This window comes from Chiloscyllium plagiosum, unplaced genomic scaffold (genome assembly GCF_037043375.1).
Source record: "Chiloscyllium plagiosum isolate Xiang-an unplaced genomic scaffold, Cpla_swu_hap1 HiC_scaffold_37, whole genome shotgun sequence".
Lineage (NCBI taxonomy): Eukaryota > Metazoa > Chordata > Chondrichthyes > Orectolobiformes > Hemiscylliidae > Chiloscyllium > Chiloscyllium plagiosum.
In genome coordinates this window covers 12,384,008-12,399,786 of record NW_028270175.1, presented here as the reverse complement: position 1 = coordinate 12,399,786, position 15,779 = coordinate 12,384,008, and the positions used below count along the sequence as shown (strand labels likewise).

General features: G+C 41.8%; 1 protein-coding gene across 4 annotated transcripts in view; it reads left to right on the top strand.

Annotated features, from left to right (window-relative positions):
• The first annotated feature begins 760 nt into the window (after positions 1–760).
• The window catches only part of espn (espin), a 167,979-nt gene continuing 152,960 nt past the window's right edge, over positions 761–15,779 (top strand). For 2 of the 4 annotated variants that reach the window (XM_087980336.1, XM_043676084.2), the window contains exon 1: positions 763–1,382. In XM_087980336.1, coding sequence (XP_087836462.1) covers positions 1,089–1,382 — 294 coding nt within the window. In that variant the 5' untranslated portion in view covers positions 763–1,088. Of the gene's footprint in view, positions 1,383–15,779 lie in introns of all 4 variants that reach the window. The other 2 variants (XM_043676085.2, XM_043676086.2) reach the window with 2 other exon arrangements.

Sequence of the window (15,779 nt, the reverse complement as noted above, 5' to 3'; positions counted from 1 at the left end):
ACTGGACCATGGTGGGAGGGGTGGGACAGGTTGTGGGGCAGATTTGAATTTTAGGACATGTATTTCAAAATTGCCGGGTTAGAAACACCCTTGCTGGTAGCAGAATTTATTTTCCTAAAACGTTCAGAACCATCAGCATGGACTGGAGATGATCTATTTCCCATTAAGCTGAATGAATGCAATTCTTTCACCTCAACTGAACTATCTGTTGCTGTTCAATTCAGAGTGAATATTGCACCAGGATTGGGTGGGGAGAGGGCGTTGAAGAGGTAGTGTCACAACCACTGAGCCAGGAGGCACATGTGCAAGCCCCACTAAACCTCTGCACATTTAAGAACGGGTTTTGCAGGAGAAACACAGCAGGTCTGGCACGCTAAGCCTTGTTGTCACATGTCCTCCTACTATTAACAACCCATTGTCAGCCACTAACAGTACCCCAGTAGCAGCTATTGATTCACCCATTCCTTTTGCCCAACTGTTCTCTCTCTCTGTGAGCTCCATCCTATGGTTGACTCCTACCTGCAGCCCCTCGGCCTCTCTCACCCCCCCCCCCCCATCTTCAGCATACACACCAACCATTTCCCAGCCACAATCACTTCTGAAGAAGGGTCACTGGACCCGAAACGTTCACTCTGCTTTCTCTCCACAGACGCTGCCAGACCTGCTGAGTTTCTCCAGCTATTTCTGCTTTTGTTTTGGGTTTGCAACATCCACAGACATTTTGGTTTTGTTGTTTACAACCATCTATTGGTAAAAGGCAGTTAAATGAAACAAAATTGAACTTAGCCGCGTTTAGAATCTTGCCTCTAACTGGCTCCTGATGAGTCTCAGTAAATTCCAGGCAGTTTCTGATAAGTGTAGCGTTTCTCGATTCCCACACCGTTTCCCAACCTAGTGCCGCCTCCCTCCCTCTCTCTCTCTCTCTCTCATGGATTATTCAAATCTCCTGTCATTAAATATTCACCATGGTTCAGCCCAGTGGGATTTGTAAAGGAGCAGGCGGCTGTGTAAAATGGTCACGCCAAAGAAAGTGAAAGAGGTCAAGACAATCCGGGAATAAATGATTTGAGGAAGGGAAACCTCCTAAAATGGTTTTGGACCGCTCGCTGGTCGCAGCCAAGAACGGGGACCTGCTGGCGCTGCAGGAATTACAGAGAAAGGGCTTGATCCAGGAGAGGGTCACCGACCATCTCGGAGCGTCCCCGGTCCACCACGCCGCCCGCTGCGGCAAACTGAGCGCCTTGAAATTCCTGGTGGAAGAGGCGAAGCTCCCCGGCAACAAGAAAGCCAAGAACGGGGCAACTCCGGCGCACGATGCGGCGGCCACCGGGAATTTGCTCTGTCTGCAGTGGCTGCTCGCTTCGGGGGGCTGCAACATCCAGGTAGACGGGACAACTGGGGGGGGGGGGGGGGGGGTTGGTTTGGAGAGAAGGCTTGGGCTTGGCTCAGCCGGGCATGAACTGGGGAGGGGAGCAATGAGGAGGGGCGGGATCGGGGTGGCAGCACCAGGGGGAAATACAGTGGAAACTGAGGCAGGAGTGGGGGGGGGGGGGGGGGTGAATGGGATTGGAGCCGGGGCAAAGGTAAAGTATCTGGGCCAATGGGGCTGTGGAGTGGGGCAATAGGGTGTCGATGCAGTCATAGTAAAGTTGGAGTGGGACATGGAAGGGGCATCAAGAGTTGAAAACTGATTCCAGGAATAAGGCTCACTGGGTGAGGAAATGTCCTCCAAACTTTTCCGAAATGTTGCCATCATATGGCACTAACTTTTTTTTTATTGCAATGATATCTATTGACAGGAATAAATCCCTTCTGGTGTCCTTATGTTTCCCGTGACTAGTAGCAAAACCATATTCAGGGTAAAGACCAACTGTGGTGATTCATATCCAACCGCCAAATTAGATGCACAGAGTTTAATGTGCTTCGTGATAATTTTAACTGTTACCAACACATTTTCTCAAAATGTACTGAGTAGAGGTGAACTATGTCCTGATGGAGCCTGTGTGAACTTCAGAGTTACAAACATCAGAAGTTAGATAGTTATTCCCCGATCTCCATTTAATCTGATTTTGCCTTGTAAAGTACAAAAAAAACACAAGATTTTTGATAAGATTGAAACTTCTGGACTTTGTTGTCACAAGTAAGCCCCTTACGCTGCAATGGAAAATGGGAAAAACTGAGGAACCGTTCACTTATATTCTTCATATTATTGCCTGCCGCTTTCAGTCTTGATGTTTTGTTCACCTGCATTTCACTGTTGCAAAAGTGGGGACTGCAGATGCTGGAAACCAGAGTTTAGATTAGAGTGGTGCTGGAAAAGCACAGCAGGTCAGGCAGCATCCGAGGAGCAGGAGAATCGTCGTTTCGGGCAGAAGCCCTGATGAAACGTTGATTTTCCTGCTCCTCGGATGCTGCCTGACCTGCTGTGCTTTTCCAGCACCACTCTGACCTAAACCCTGCATTTCACTGATGTTTGGAGTATTTGCTTGAGTGTTACATTTTTCTATGTTAATTCAACACCTCACTTTATATCTCCTTTCTATCCTGTTAATCTCCATTGCAATCCTCTGCTCTGATGAACTGAATTGCTGTGGTCCCCATGTGAGTCCTTCAACTCCCCTGTAAATGATTTTCTTCCTCCCCTCATGTTCCTTATTAATGTGCCTCTATCATTCCTAACAATGAATCGTTTTTCCTATATCTTTTGCAATTTCCCTCTTCTTTTTCATTTTCTCTGTGAACTTTCCGTTTGCCTTTCTGTCATGTTTTCATCTTCATGCCTCTATTATTTTCTAATTTCTCTATCTTTTATCATTTATTCCCACCTTTTTCTCAAAACTAAGATGACTTGAGGAGAATGATTAATGTTAAATTGGACAATTAAAAAAAACACTCTTAGTTGAAGAATATGCAATGGTTATGAACTACATTGAATAACTTCATATTCCCAACATAGAGCCGACCATTCAGCCCATCTGATCCATGCTGGTGTTCCTGTTCCTTCCAAACCTCCTCTCTCCTTGTTTAACCCAACAAAATATCCTGTTCTTTTCCACCTTAAGATGTTTATCAAGTTTGCACTTAAATACATTTTTGCTTTTCACCTTTTCTAGTCCATTGCAGTACCAAGTTCAACATTCTAACTAGTTGGATTTAATGTATACTGTATATACATTTAACAGACCTAAAAATGCTTGTTGTTAAGAGATTTAAATAGAAAATCTTTTTCTCATCAATTCTTAAGTGGTACACACATCTCATCATTATGAATGAGATTTACAGAGGAATCAGACTTCCTGCCTCTTACACACATTTTCCACATTCCCAGGGGCACTAAGACATCTGAAAGTTACTGCTGTTGGTTTAAAAAAACTTCAGCCTTAATTTTCAGCCCCTCTCTTAAAAATAATGCTGCGAGCTCTCCCGACTCTGTTCTGTTTGGAACTACTTTTGAAAGAGGGGGGAGGTGAGGGTTGCAACCTGCATGCAGCCAGTAACCAATCCATCTTGTTAATGGCCACAAGGAAAATGCAAAAGGTTGGGCAGGTTGGGCTGGCCCTCTGAGCTTTTCTGGGTGCAGCAGGAACCAACGACCATCCATTGGAGGAATGGCCTTACCCCCTCACCCAAACCCCAACCCCCAAAACCTGGTGTAAAAATTAATTTTAATTTAGACTAAGAGATTGGAGAGAGGGTGTCTCTAATTTGAAGTGCCTTCTTCCTTACTCACCTTTCATTATGTCCTTCAAGCTGAAAGGCTGATGAGTGACCATCCAGCCCTGAGAGTCGACCTATGGTCTTTGAGTGGGCTGCGAGCTGGCCATCCCAGGAAAAATCAGAATCATTGTTTCCTGTACAGCATGCTTTCTGACTCACATTTGAATCTGACATTAGGGTTCAGAAGCTCAAAGGAACAATCCTGCTCTGAGTGTGTTTGTAACAGATTTCTTTCTGTGTTGTTCTTAAAGTAGGATTAAGTCCTTTACAATTGGTTTAGTTACAAAACAACAGTGATTCAGAATTATTAAAAGTGCCTGAGTTTAAACATTGGTCTTTTGTGCCTGGGGCCAAAACTCAGCTGTCTTTATGAAACTAAAATTTCCTTCTTCCACTGCTGTAAGGAGAAAGGAATATTGTTTTTGGGATGGTCCTATTGTACAAATCTGAACTGCTTCAGTGACAAATTGATTATGTCCATGGGATGGCTGTTGTGGGGAACAGAGTTTTCACACTGGAACTGGATGGGGTGGTGATCTCCACTTGGTGCTGAAGACCAACAAATTGTCCAGAACTCTCTTTACCCCCCCTCCCCAAAAAAAGCCACCCATCCAATAGCTTTTAAGGCAGTGGGGAGTTGTTTCTGTCAAATTTGAGGGGATACGGTACAAACACAGAATGTTGGAGAACCTCAGCACGTCATAGAGTCATATAGCATGGAAACCTACAACTCAGTCCAACCAGTCCATGCTGACCATGATTCCAAACTAAACTAGTCCCATCCGCCTGCACTTGGCCATTATCCCTACAAATATTTCTTATTAATGTACTTATCCAAATGTATTTTAAAATTGTAATTGTACCTGCATCCACCACTTCCTTTGGATGTTCAATCCACACATGGATCACTCTCTGTGTAAGACAAAAAGAATCGCTCCCTGTCTTTTTAAAATCTTTCTCATCTCACCTTAAAAATATGCCAAGTTTTGAAATCCTTGCCTTTCCCCTTATTTATACCCCTCATGATTTTGTAAATCTCTATAAGGTTACCTCTCAACCTCCTTCGCTCCAATGAAAAAAGTCCCAGCCTATTCAGCCTCTCCCTAAAACTCAAACCTTCCAATCCTGGTAACATCCTGGTGAATCTTTTCTGAACCGTCTCCTTAGTAATATCCTTCCTATAACAGGATGACCAGAACTGGACACAGTATTCCGGAGGAGGCTTCACCAACATCCTGTGCAACCTCAACATGATGTCCCAACTCGACACTTGAAAGTCTGAGCAATGAAGACAAGCATGCTAAAGGCCTTCTTAACCACCCTGTCTACCTGTGATGCAAATTTCTAAGAACCCTAGGTCTCTCTGTTCTAGAGCACCACCCAAGACTCTACTTTTAATTGTATAAGTCCTGCCATTGTTTGTTTGACTAAGATGCAGTACCTCACATTTATCCAAATTAAACTCTATCAGCCACTCTGGCAGGTCCGACAGCATCTGTGAAGAGAGAAACAGTTAATGTTTCGAGTCTAAAGAAGAGTAATATTGGGGTCAAAATATAAACTCAGTTTCTCTCTCCACAGATGCTGGAGTTTCTCCAGCATTCTGTGTTTGTTTTCAGATTTGCAGCATCTGTAAGTTTTCTTGAGAGAGCATGAAACCATGATAAGTACATAGCGTTAAGGTACATGACCTGTATGGGATGGAGAAAGAAACTCAAAGGGCTGAATAGCCTATTCCTCTTTTCTACCAGCTTTAATTTGCACCAAACCTGTCCTTGGAGTGTTTGATGCCGACACTGAGCGATTCCAATACAAAAGCATTCTGTTTCTCAACAGCAACATTCCCTCAGCTTAGCAAAAAAGACACTAAGCAGACCTCAAGGAAAGAAAACATTAAAAGGGAGGTGAGAAAATAATTAGGGAAAGTGAAGCACAATGGGACAGATCTATCCTTTCAAATCATATCTTCAAATCTCAGCTGGAGTTGTATTATCACTAGTTGTTGAGATACTATGTGAAAAGTATTTAGACAGTGGAAGCTAACGTGCTTAATTTATTACTCATTCAGCATCTTAAGGCAGTGTGAGACATGCACATTAGTGCATTTGGGATTGAAGTATGTTTCTCAGCCTTTGTTCTATCTTTGTTCAGACCTGGGTGACTCCCGTGAAGGACATGTGATATTCTCCAGTATTATCACCATTCACCATAGTGTGCATGAGGAAGGGAGAGTAAAGGGAAATGAAACAGAAAAGTTTAACTTACAGAATAGATATATATTTTTAAATCTCATTGTATGGCACTTTGTACACCTCAGTTTTATTGGGTCAGACGTAAAAACGACTTGTTTTTATAAAGTCTCTTTCACAACCTTGGGATGTCCTAAAATAGTCAATTAGAAACTTAGGAGAAGTAGTTGCTGTTGTAAAATGCCATTGGCCCAGTAGCCAATGTGCACACAGCCAATTCCTACAAAGAAAAAAATGTGATAATTGCCAGATATTCTGCTTTGTTGATTTTGGTGGAGGCTTAATTGTTGACCAGAAGGCTGGGGTTAATCTGCTCTTCTCCAGTGTATTGTAATGGGAGCTTTCACATCCACCATGGATAGAAGCCAGGGCCTTAGTTTACATTCTCATCTGATAGTCAGTACTCCCTCGGTATTGGAGGTGGGAGTGTAGGCCCCAAACACAGCCTCAGGTTTCCAGAGTGGGGCACAGCCTGATCACCTTTTGTGTCAAAGGTAAGAGCATCACTGACTGAGCCATGGAGGACAGGTTTATTTTGTAGGTTGGAATTATTGACAATTATAACTATTTCTGCATAATTTATGTGATGGCAGCAAAGTCACAAACACGCTAATATAAGCAAAATTAGTTCTGTGCCATCTTCAGGGGTAGACTGCTGCTGGTCAGCAGCTGTTGACCTTTCATCTGGGAATAAGAGTTGTGCCAATCTGCAGGTCTATCCACAATATCAAAGCAGCATTGTACGCTGTCCCTTGTTGCTACTGTGCTGATAATATGCAAAAGCAACAAGCATGGAATTCCTACAGTGTGGAACGAAGCCATTCAGCCCAATGAGTCCACACCAATTTGTCAAAGAGCATCCTATCCAGATTCACACCCTTACCCTATAACTCTGCATTTCCCATGGTCAATCCACCTAACCTACATATCCCTGGACAATTTAGCACAGCCCATCCACCTAACCTGCACATCTTTGACTGTGGGAAAAAGCCAGAGCACACAGAGGAAACCCACGCAGACACAGGAAGAACGTGCAAACTCCACACAGATAGTTACCCAAGGCTGGAATTGAACCTGGATCTCTAGTGCTGTGAGCCAGGAGTGCAAATGCCTCAGTTCCAGCAGGGCCTGTGGTTTTTATAGATAAAAGTGTTTTGAACATTTAGATGCCAATCATGCCACTCTTGCTGTTGAAAATGGCCAGTAATATGTCAGGACAGTATAAATGTATGGCACAGGAAGGGTAATGATTCAGCTGCAAAGTGTGTGGGATTGATTGTAATTTATTTTCCCTTTGAATAGACTTGATGGGCTGAATGGTCTTTCTCCCATTCCCATTGTAGTCTGCTCAATGTTGCTAGTGAAAGCAACAATAGTGACTGCTTACCTGTTGTGCCTGGAACACTTTTTAGATTTCACAACATATTTTGTTATTGAAATCCCGATGGGATATTATGACTTCGCTCGATTAGAAGCAGTGCGGCCTACACATAAAACACATGACAAACCTCTCCGTAACTCAGTCGGACTGAAAACACAATTGTCGAAATGTTTTCCTTTTTACAGTGCAAAGTGCTGGAATATTGCACAATTGGAGATGGTATTTCTCTTCAGCAGAGGGTCCAATTTCCCCCACAGCTGAACTTTAAAGATCCCAGTTCTTATTTATAAAACAAAATATGAAATATAGAAACAATATGAATATAGCAAATCAATATTTATTCCTCAACCTACATCTAAACCAAACCCAGTGCCTTTTAGGGATGGACAACAAATCTGGCCAAGCCGTCAATGCTGACATCACACAGTTAAATACATTCCTAAAAACTTAAAGCAAATTTTATCATCGTGAACTTGTTTGTCGGAGCTTGGTGTGCCCAACATGGTTCCTGTGTTTCCTGTAATACAACTATCATTCCAAGCCTTTCTTTCAATGTCTTTATCTCCTATTAACAGATGTATAATGACTGGAAAACTGTAACAATATATGGTGTATGAGATTGAGGACACAGAAAAGGACAGGTACTGAAAGAACTATGGATGCTGTAAATCAGAGACAAGAATAGTAACTGTTGGAAAAGCTCAGCATCTGTGAAGAGAAATCAAAGTTAATGTTTTAGATTGAGTGACACTTCCGCAAAAAAAAAGATAATATTGTCATGATTAGTCAGAATGACAAGGGATGAATGACTTACTCCTAAGCTGAGAACAGGCTAGACATTTTACCCACTGGCAGCACATATCTGGAAATTGAGAGTTTCTTTATTCAATGAAGGAAATCACAGGCAAGTGTAACCACAAACTCATACTGGGTAAGGCTTTACTTGTGGGGATTGTATACTAGAGAAATCAGCTTTCATATCTGTAGTTTCTGTTGGAAATCAATCCTGAGTCAGGGCTGTAAGCTTTCAGTGGCAGGGCCAATTTAAGAACATCAATAAGAAAAAAATGAGATTGCATTTATGTAGCTTCTTTTATAAACTCAGGAAACCCTTGAGGGTTTGCAATTGTTGAAATATTGTTAAAGTGTAATTATTGTTGTAGTATTTACAGAAGTTCAATTTTGATCCAGTAATCTGTTTATCATGATGTTGGATGAGGGATAAATATTGGTCAGAATACTGGGGAGAACTCCCTAATTTCCTATGGAATGATGCCAAGCAATGTTTAATACCACTTGATAGGGCAGATGGAGCCTTTGTTTAAGGTCTCATCTGAATGATTGGCACTCCTTTGTGGTGGTACTGGCTGTGTCAGCGCAGATTACATTCTCAAGGTTGTTGAAGCCAAGGATGAAATACTGGAGCAATTTCTCAGCCTCCTTGGTGCGTGTTCACGCTCAACATGAAAGCTTACAGAGAAACCATTAAGAGAGCAGGAAAATTAGAGAGTAGGAAATATGCATAAGGAATCTGACCATCATCTGGGAGATATTGCAATTTGTTTCGTGTGCATAGTTATTTAATAAGCATCAGAAAACACCAGAATATTGCTCCCATGAAATTAACATTTCTACTCGTTGCTGACGTCATTGGAATTGTTGAGAGATTCCCCTGGGATCAAATGGCAAACACATGACTAATTGGAATCTATTTGAGGTCTTGTCAAGATCTTAATGATATTTTTACATGTTTTCATTTGAGTTCCATATGTCCTGGTGCACTGACTATAGTTTTTTACAAAAAAAAACAATTAATTGCTGATGCTGGAAGTCAGAGAGAAAAACAGAAAAAACAGAAAACAGGAAAACTCAGCAGGTCTGGCAGCATCTGTGGAGAGAAAGCAGAGTCAATGTTTTGAGTCTAGTGACCCTTCTTCAGAGTGGCTTATTACAACATTGCCACATGAGGCAGGAATGCCAGAAAGTTAAATATTGTAACTGACTTGTTCCAAAAAAATGTTAACAGGTTTTGATTTGTTATTGTCTCACAAATTATTTGAGTTAGAGAATCAATTTAATCTTTTAACTTGTTGAAAACTCACCACTTTTGAGAAAAAATGTAATAAAAGGAATAAAATTTACTGGATAATCCTAGCTCATTTAACTATATGTCCAAGTGATTACCCCATAGAGTTGGGTAGGTGTTGGTGGTGAGAGTGTGCATGAAGTAATGTGTGTGCCATTATGACTGAGAAACGTCTGTTTGCACACTTGAACTATTGAATTTAAGATGTTTGGCTCACTGGGGTTCAGCTAGCTCAGTTGGCTGGCTGGCTGGTTTGCGAAGCAGAGTACATAAACAGCGTGGGCTCCATTCCCACACTGTTTGAGGTTACCATGAAGAACTCTCCTTCTTAATCTCCCCTCCTGCCTGTGGCGACCCTTGGCTTAAACCACCGTCAGGTTTCTGTAATGAGAGAGCAGCCCTATGCTTTGGTAAGACTGTGGTTTCTCAATAGCACTAACCAGCATACGTGTAGTGCCTTTAAGATAGTGTCCTTCCAACGACGAGCTTGAGGAGTAGTTTAAGAGTAATTAAGAGTAAACACAGTGAGTGATCTATTTACAATTACTAATACATGGTCAAACTAGCATATCAGCAAAAGCAATAACTCCGCTTATAAAAATGGATGTGCCCAAAGTTAATTTTGAAGACAAATAAGACAAGTATTTATGTGGCAAAGTTCATGATCATCAGAAGTTCCAGAATGCTTTACAGCCATTGAAATACTTTTTGAAATATAGCCACTGTGGAAGTGTAGAAAATGTGGCACCTAATATGTGTACAGCAAACTCGCCCAACAATGTGATAAATGACAAATAATCAGAATGTTGGTTGAGGGATAATATTGGCTAGGACACTGAGGAATATTTACCTGCTTTTTGTAAGGGGATCAAAGGTTACAGGGAGAAGGCAGGTTGAGAAAAATAATCGACGGGGCAAGTGCCAGGAATCACCTGAGAGGACAGATGGGACCCGTAGGTTAACACCTAGCACCTCTGACAATACTGCACTCCATTAGAGTGTTAGCTTCACTTATTATATTCAAGTGACATTTAAAATCACAACCTTCAGATTCAGAGGCAAAAATGCCACCAACTGAGCAATGCCTGAAAGACAAAGCCATTTTAAAAATAGGGGGTAATATTTCAAAATTGCTTGAAACAGTCTAAGACTTACTTCATTTTAATAAATGGCATATCGTCATAATTGAAGTATAATGCATTGGCTTTTTGCTTCTGCTCATTTGACTGAGTGATGAAGAGCTACCAGGCATGAGTTGAACATTTGCTTTGTGTAATCCAGCAATAAACAGCTGCAGTGTTACAGCAGATTTAGAGGCATCTATATTTAGTTAAAGTGGATTACAGTCGATGCAACAGTATAGCATCAGCATATTGGTAGACTAGAGAGCACATCTAGGTAGTGGAGTATGGGCATTTTAATACAATAGCATGCCCATTAAACACTGAGTTTGTATGTGTCTACATGTGCATGTGTCTACAGTGCTTGTGGAAGAGTTGTGAATTTAAGGTGGGGCACAGTTACAGTGTGGGATGTTGTGCCAGGTGCTATTAGATATCATACCCTCCAATTCTATGGCCTTATCTCTAAAGCCCTCTGAGGTGGTTTGCTTTCGTAACAACATCGCATTTACAGTGTAAATGCAGCCTGGATCTAGTGTTATGGACTGACTTGTCAGCAGCAGGGAGCTGAGTGCAAGTGCCCTGAGGATCTAGTAATCTGATTTGTAGTCAGATTGCTCGGAGGATGTGATCATTCTTACTGAGTGGCTCTGGGTGAGGTTGCCTGGAGATGTAATAACTGATACTGAGTGGTACTAAGTGAGGTCCCGGAGGATGTGGTCAGTGAGAGCCCCAGGATGACGTTGGAATTAGTATTGGCCACTTTGGTTTGTACTGAATTGGCCCTTGACCTCTAATTTACATTCCAAGTTTCTGCTTCGGATGCAATCAAGAAATTACACTCAAAGTGCACCAAACATTACTGTGGCTGTGTAGCAGTTCGGGCTTTCAATAAGATTAATACAAGTTATCACAAATGTAATCTTTTCCATTAACCAGTGTACCAGAACACTATTATTTCATTTTTTCCATGATAAAATATTCCTTAGTGTATTTAAGATTGGTAGCTGGGTGCAGTTTTATCAGTGTGGCTAAAAATGAACTTATCACCAAAATAAATATTTTCAAAGGAGTGTCCAGTCTTTAGTAATCTGAATTAAAATTGCTGACTTTTTCAAAAGAAAAATATTTTCAGGATGTGCTGAGCCACCATCTGTTGCCATTCCCTAATTGAGCTTCTAAAGGTGGGTCATCTGTGGGCGGTGGTATTCCACTTTAACAACCTACACTGTACAGTTTAACAGTTAAACTAGTGTACACTAGTCAGTTTACTCAGCAAAGTAAGTAAACACGCCTACTATCGAAAGAAGATTTTAAAAAGTATTTCCAAACTAGCACAGTTGGTGGAATCTAGTGATATCGACCTGCAGGTAGGGCCAGTTTTGTAGCAAAGCCTTGTTGAAGCACATTGAATATTACATCAATACCATGGAAGGTATATGCAAGTAACTTTGGTTATAGCTCAATTACATTTAGAATTCCACATCTTTAGTTCAACCAATTTTGCATAGATCATGTTGATATAACTGGAATAAATGAATGGATGCTCCATCCCTTGAGATTCTGCTACTCACTGACACTAAATTTCAGAATGTGATTGTACCAATATATTTTTTCTGGAGGTCTTTGTGAGTTGGTGATAATATCTTTACCTCTGGGCCAGAAGCTCCAGGTTCGAGACTCGCCTCAGGAATTGAATACCTTGGACAGTGTGTCATATTGTGACAAAACAGGCTATTTATTAATGTTTAAATCCTTCTGACATACCTGTGGCAAGAGGTAAGACTGAGAGACTTTCCAGGTCAGCCAGAACTCTGTAATAGCTGCAGTACAACAGCGACTGTACGTGCAAGTTCTTGTCAAGAGTCATACAGCACGGAAACAGATCATTCAGCACAACCAGTCCATGCTGACCATAATCCCAAACTAAACTAGTCCAACATTCCTGTTTTTGGCCCAAATCCTTCCTATTCATGTATTTAATATATTACGGGGAACAAAGAAATGGCAGAAGAATTGAATTGGTACTTCAGATCTGAGTTCACTGGGGAAGACACAAGCAATCTCCCCGAGGTAACAGTGGCAGAAGGACCTGAACTTAAGGGAATTTATATTTGCCAGGAATTGTTGTTGGAGAGACTGTTAGGTCTGAAGGCTGATAAGTCCCCAGGGCCTGATGGTCTACATCCCAGGATACTGAAGGAGGTGGCTCGGGAAATTGTGGATGCGTTGGTGATTATTTTCCAGAGTTCGATAGATTCGGGATCAGATCCTGCAGATTGGATGGTGGCTAATGTTGTACCACTTTTGAAAAAAGGTGGGAGAGAGAAAGCAGGAAATTATAGACCAGTCAGTCTGACCTCAGTGATGGGAAAGATGCTGGAGTCTATTATAAAGGATGAAATTACGACACATCTGGATAGTAGTAGTAACAGGATAGGTCAGAGTCAGCATAGATTTATGAAGGGAAATCATGCTTGACTAATCTTCTGGAATTTTTTGAGGATGTAACTCTGAAGATAGACAAGGGAGATCCAGTAGATGTAGTGTACCTGGACTTTCAGAAAGCTTTTGATAAAGTCCCACATAGGAGGTTAGTGAGCAAAATTAGGGCGCATGGTATTGGGGGAAAAGTACTAACTTGGAATGAAAATTGGTTGGCTGACAGGAAACAAAGAGTAGTGGTAATTGGCTCCATTTCGGAATGGCAGGCAGTGACCAGTGGGGTACCACAGGGATCAGTGCTGGGACCGCAGGGTGAAATATGAGGAGGATGTTAGGAGATTACAGGGTGACCTGGACAGGTTAGGTGAGTGGTCAGCTGTATGGCAGATGCAGTTTAATGTGGATAAATATATGGTTATCCACTTTGGTGGCAAGAACAGGAAGGCAGATTACTACCTAAATGGAATCAATTTAGGTAAAGGGGCAGTACAGAGAGATCTGGGTGTTCTTGTACACCAGTCAATGAAGGTAAGCATGCAGGTACAGCAGGTAGTGAAGAAGGCTAGTAGCATGCTGGCCTTCATAACAAGAGGAATTGAGTATAGAAGCAAGAGGTTCTTCTGCAGCTGTACAGGGCCCTGGTGAGACCACACCTGGAGTATTGTGTGTAGTTCTGGTCTCCAAATTTGAGGAAAGACATTCTGGCTATTGAGGGAGTGCAGCGTAGGTTCACGAGGTCAATTCCTGGAATGGCGGGACTACCTTACGCTGAAAGACTGGAGCGACTGGGCTTGTATACCCTTGAGTTTAGAAGACTGAGAGGGGATCGGATTGAGACATATAAGATTATTAAAGGATTGGACACTCTGGAGGCAGGAAACATGTTTCTGCTGATGGGTGAGTGCCGAACCAGAGGACACAGCTTAAAAATACGGGGTAGACATTTAGGACAGAGTTAAGGAGAAACTTCTTCACCCAGAGAGTGGTGGCTGTGTGGAATGCTCTGTCCCAAAGGGCAGTGGAGGCCCAGTCTCTGGATTCATTTAAGAAAGAGTTGGATAGAGCTCTCAAGGATAGTGGAATCAAGGGTTATGGAGATAAGGCAGGAACAGGATACTGATTAAGGATGATCAGCCATGATCATATTGAATGGTGGTGCAGGCTCGAAGGGCAGAATGGCCTACTCCTGCACCTATTGTCTATTGTCTACTGTCTAACCAAATGTCTTTTAAGCATTACAATTGTACCCATACCCACCACTTCCTCAGGGAGTTCATTCCACACATGAACCACCCTCTGTGTAAAAAAAATTACCCCTCATGTTTTTTTTTTAAATCTCTGTCCTCTGACTTTAAAATATGCCTGCAAGTCTTGAAATCTTCCACCCTCAGAAAAAGACACCTACCATTAACATTATCTGTATCTCTTCTGATCTTATAAACCTCCAACTTGAACTGCTGTCATCCTTGCTATGAGGGGAGAGCCCTAAATCTGTGTCTCAAGTTTTTTGTTTGCTTTCCTACTGTTTTACTACAATTTTCAAAAGCAAGTTCAATGCTTGCTTCCTTGACGATGCTTTCAATGACCTCTTAGAAAGACTGGGAGTGGAGGAGGCAACTATTCATCATTATTGAAGTTGCCAGCCTGTGAGAAGTATTGTGCTGTGGATGTGGAGCCTATGAGAACTTGAAATATCAAAAATTATCTGTTGTCACAAAAAGTGATATTGCTAGAGAAACTTGGCAGATCTGACAGTGAGAGATCAGAGTTAGTCCAGTGACCCTTCTTCAGAACAATGGATTCAAAACACTTACCCTGTCTCTCTCTGTCTTCACAGGTGCTGCCAGACCTGCTGAATTTCTTCCCAATTTCTGTCTTTGTTTCAGATCTTCAGTTTCTTATTTTATTTTGACGTATCTTTTGTAAGCTTGTTATGGCCACAAGTGAGGGAAGATTGTTTATTGTCAGGCATAAGCTTTGTTCATAAAATTTATAAAGGTCCATTATATAACACTGGGAAGGCAATGGCCTAGTGGTATTATCACTAGAATATTCATCTACAGACCCAGATAATGTTCTGAGGACCTGAGCTCAATCCCCACCATAACAGGTGGTGAAATGTGAACTTAGTTTTTAAAAAATTCAGATTAAGAGTCTCATGATGACCATCAAACTGTTGATGTCAGGAAAAACTTATCTGGTTCACTAATATCCGTTAGGGAAAGAAATCTGTGTTCTTACATGGTCTTGTCTACCTGTGATTCCAGACGCCACAGCAATGTGTTTGACTCTTAACTGCCCTTTGGGCATTCAGGAATGGGCAATAAATACTGGCCTTGCCAGTGACATCCAAATTTTGTGAATAAACTTTTAAAAATTCAGATTTTCCCTGTCATAAAGTGCAATTCCATACATAGGTCACAATACACATTTACATTTTATGTCAACGTTCCTGGTGCGTAAGGCTCAAGACGTTTTTACATAATTGTCAGCCCCTTGTTATGACAGAAGAGTATCTGCACAGTGATCGTTTCCCCACTGTGACAGCTGCCCCAAATCTCAGTGTCTCTCTGAGCTTGTAGTCCTCGACCTTGGAATGTGCCAGTCTGCAACATTTTGTCATCGATAGGTCTTTGCACTGGAGACCAGCAAGTTTCATCAAGTCGATGGTCCTTCAGTAGCAGTTGAGGATACTGGCCCCTCGAGCACTGAGTCTTACATTACAGAGCTGTTTGGAATGAATCTCCTTAATCTTCTTTCAGATCTGCTTTGCAAAGGCT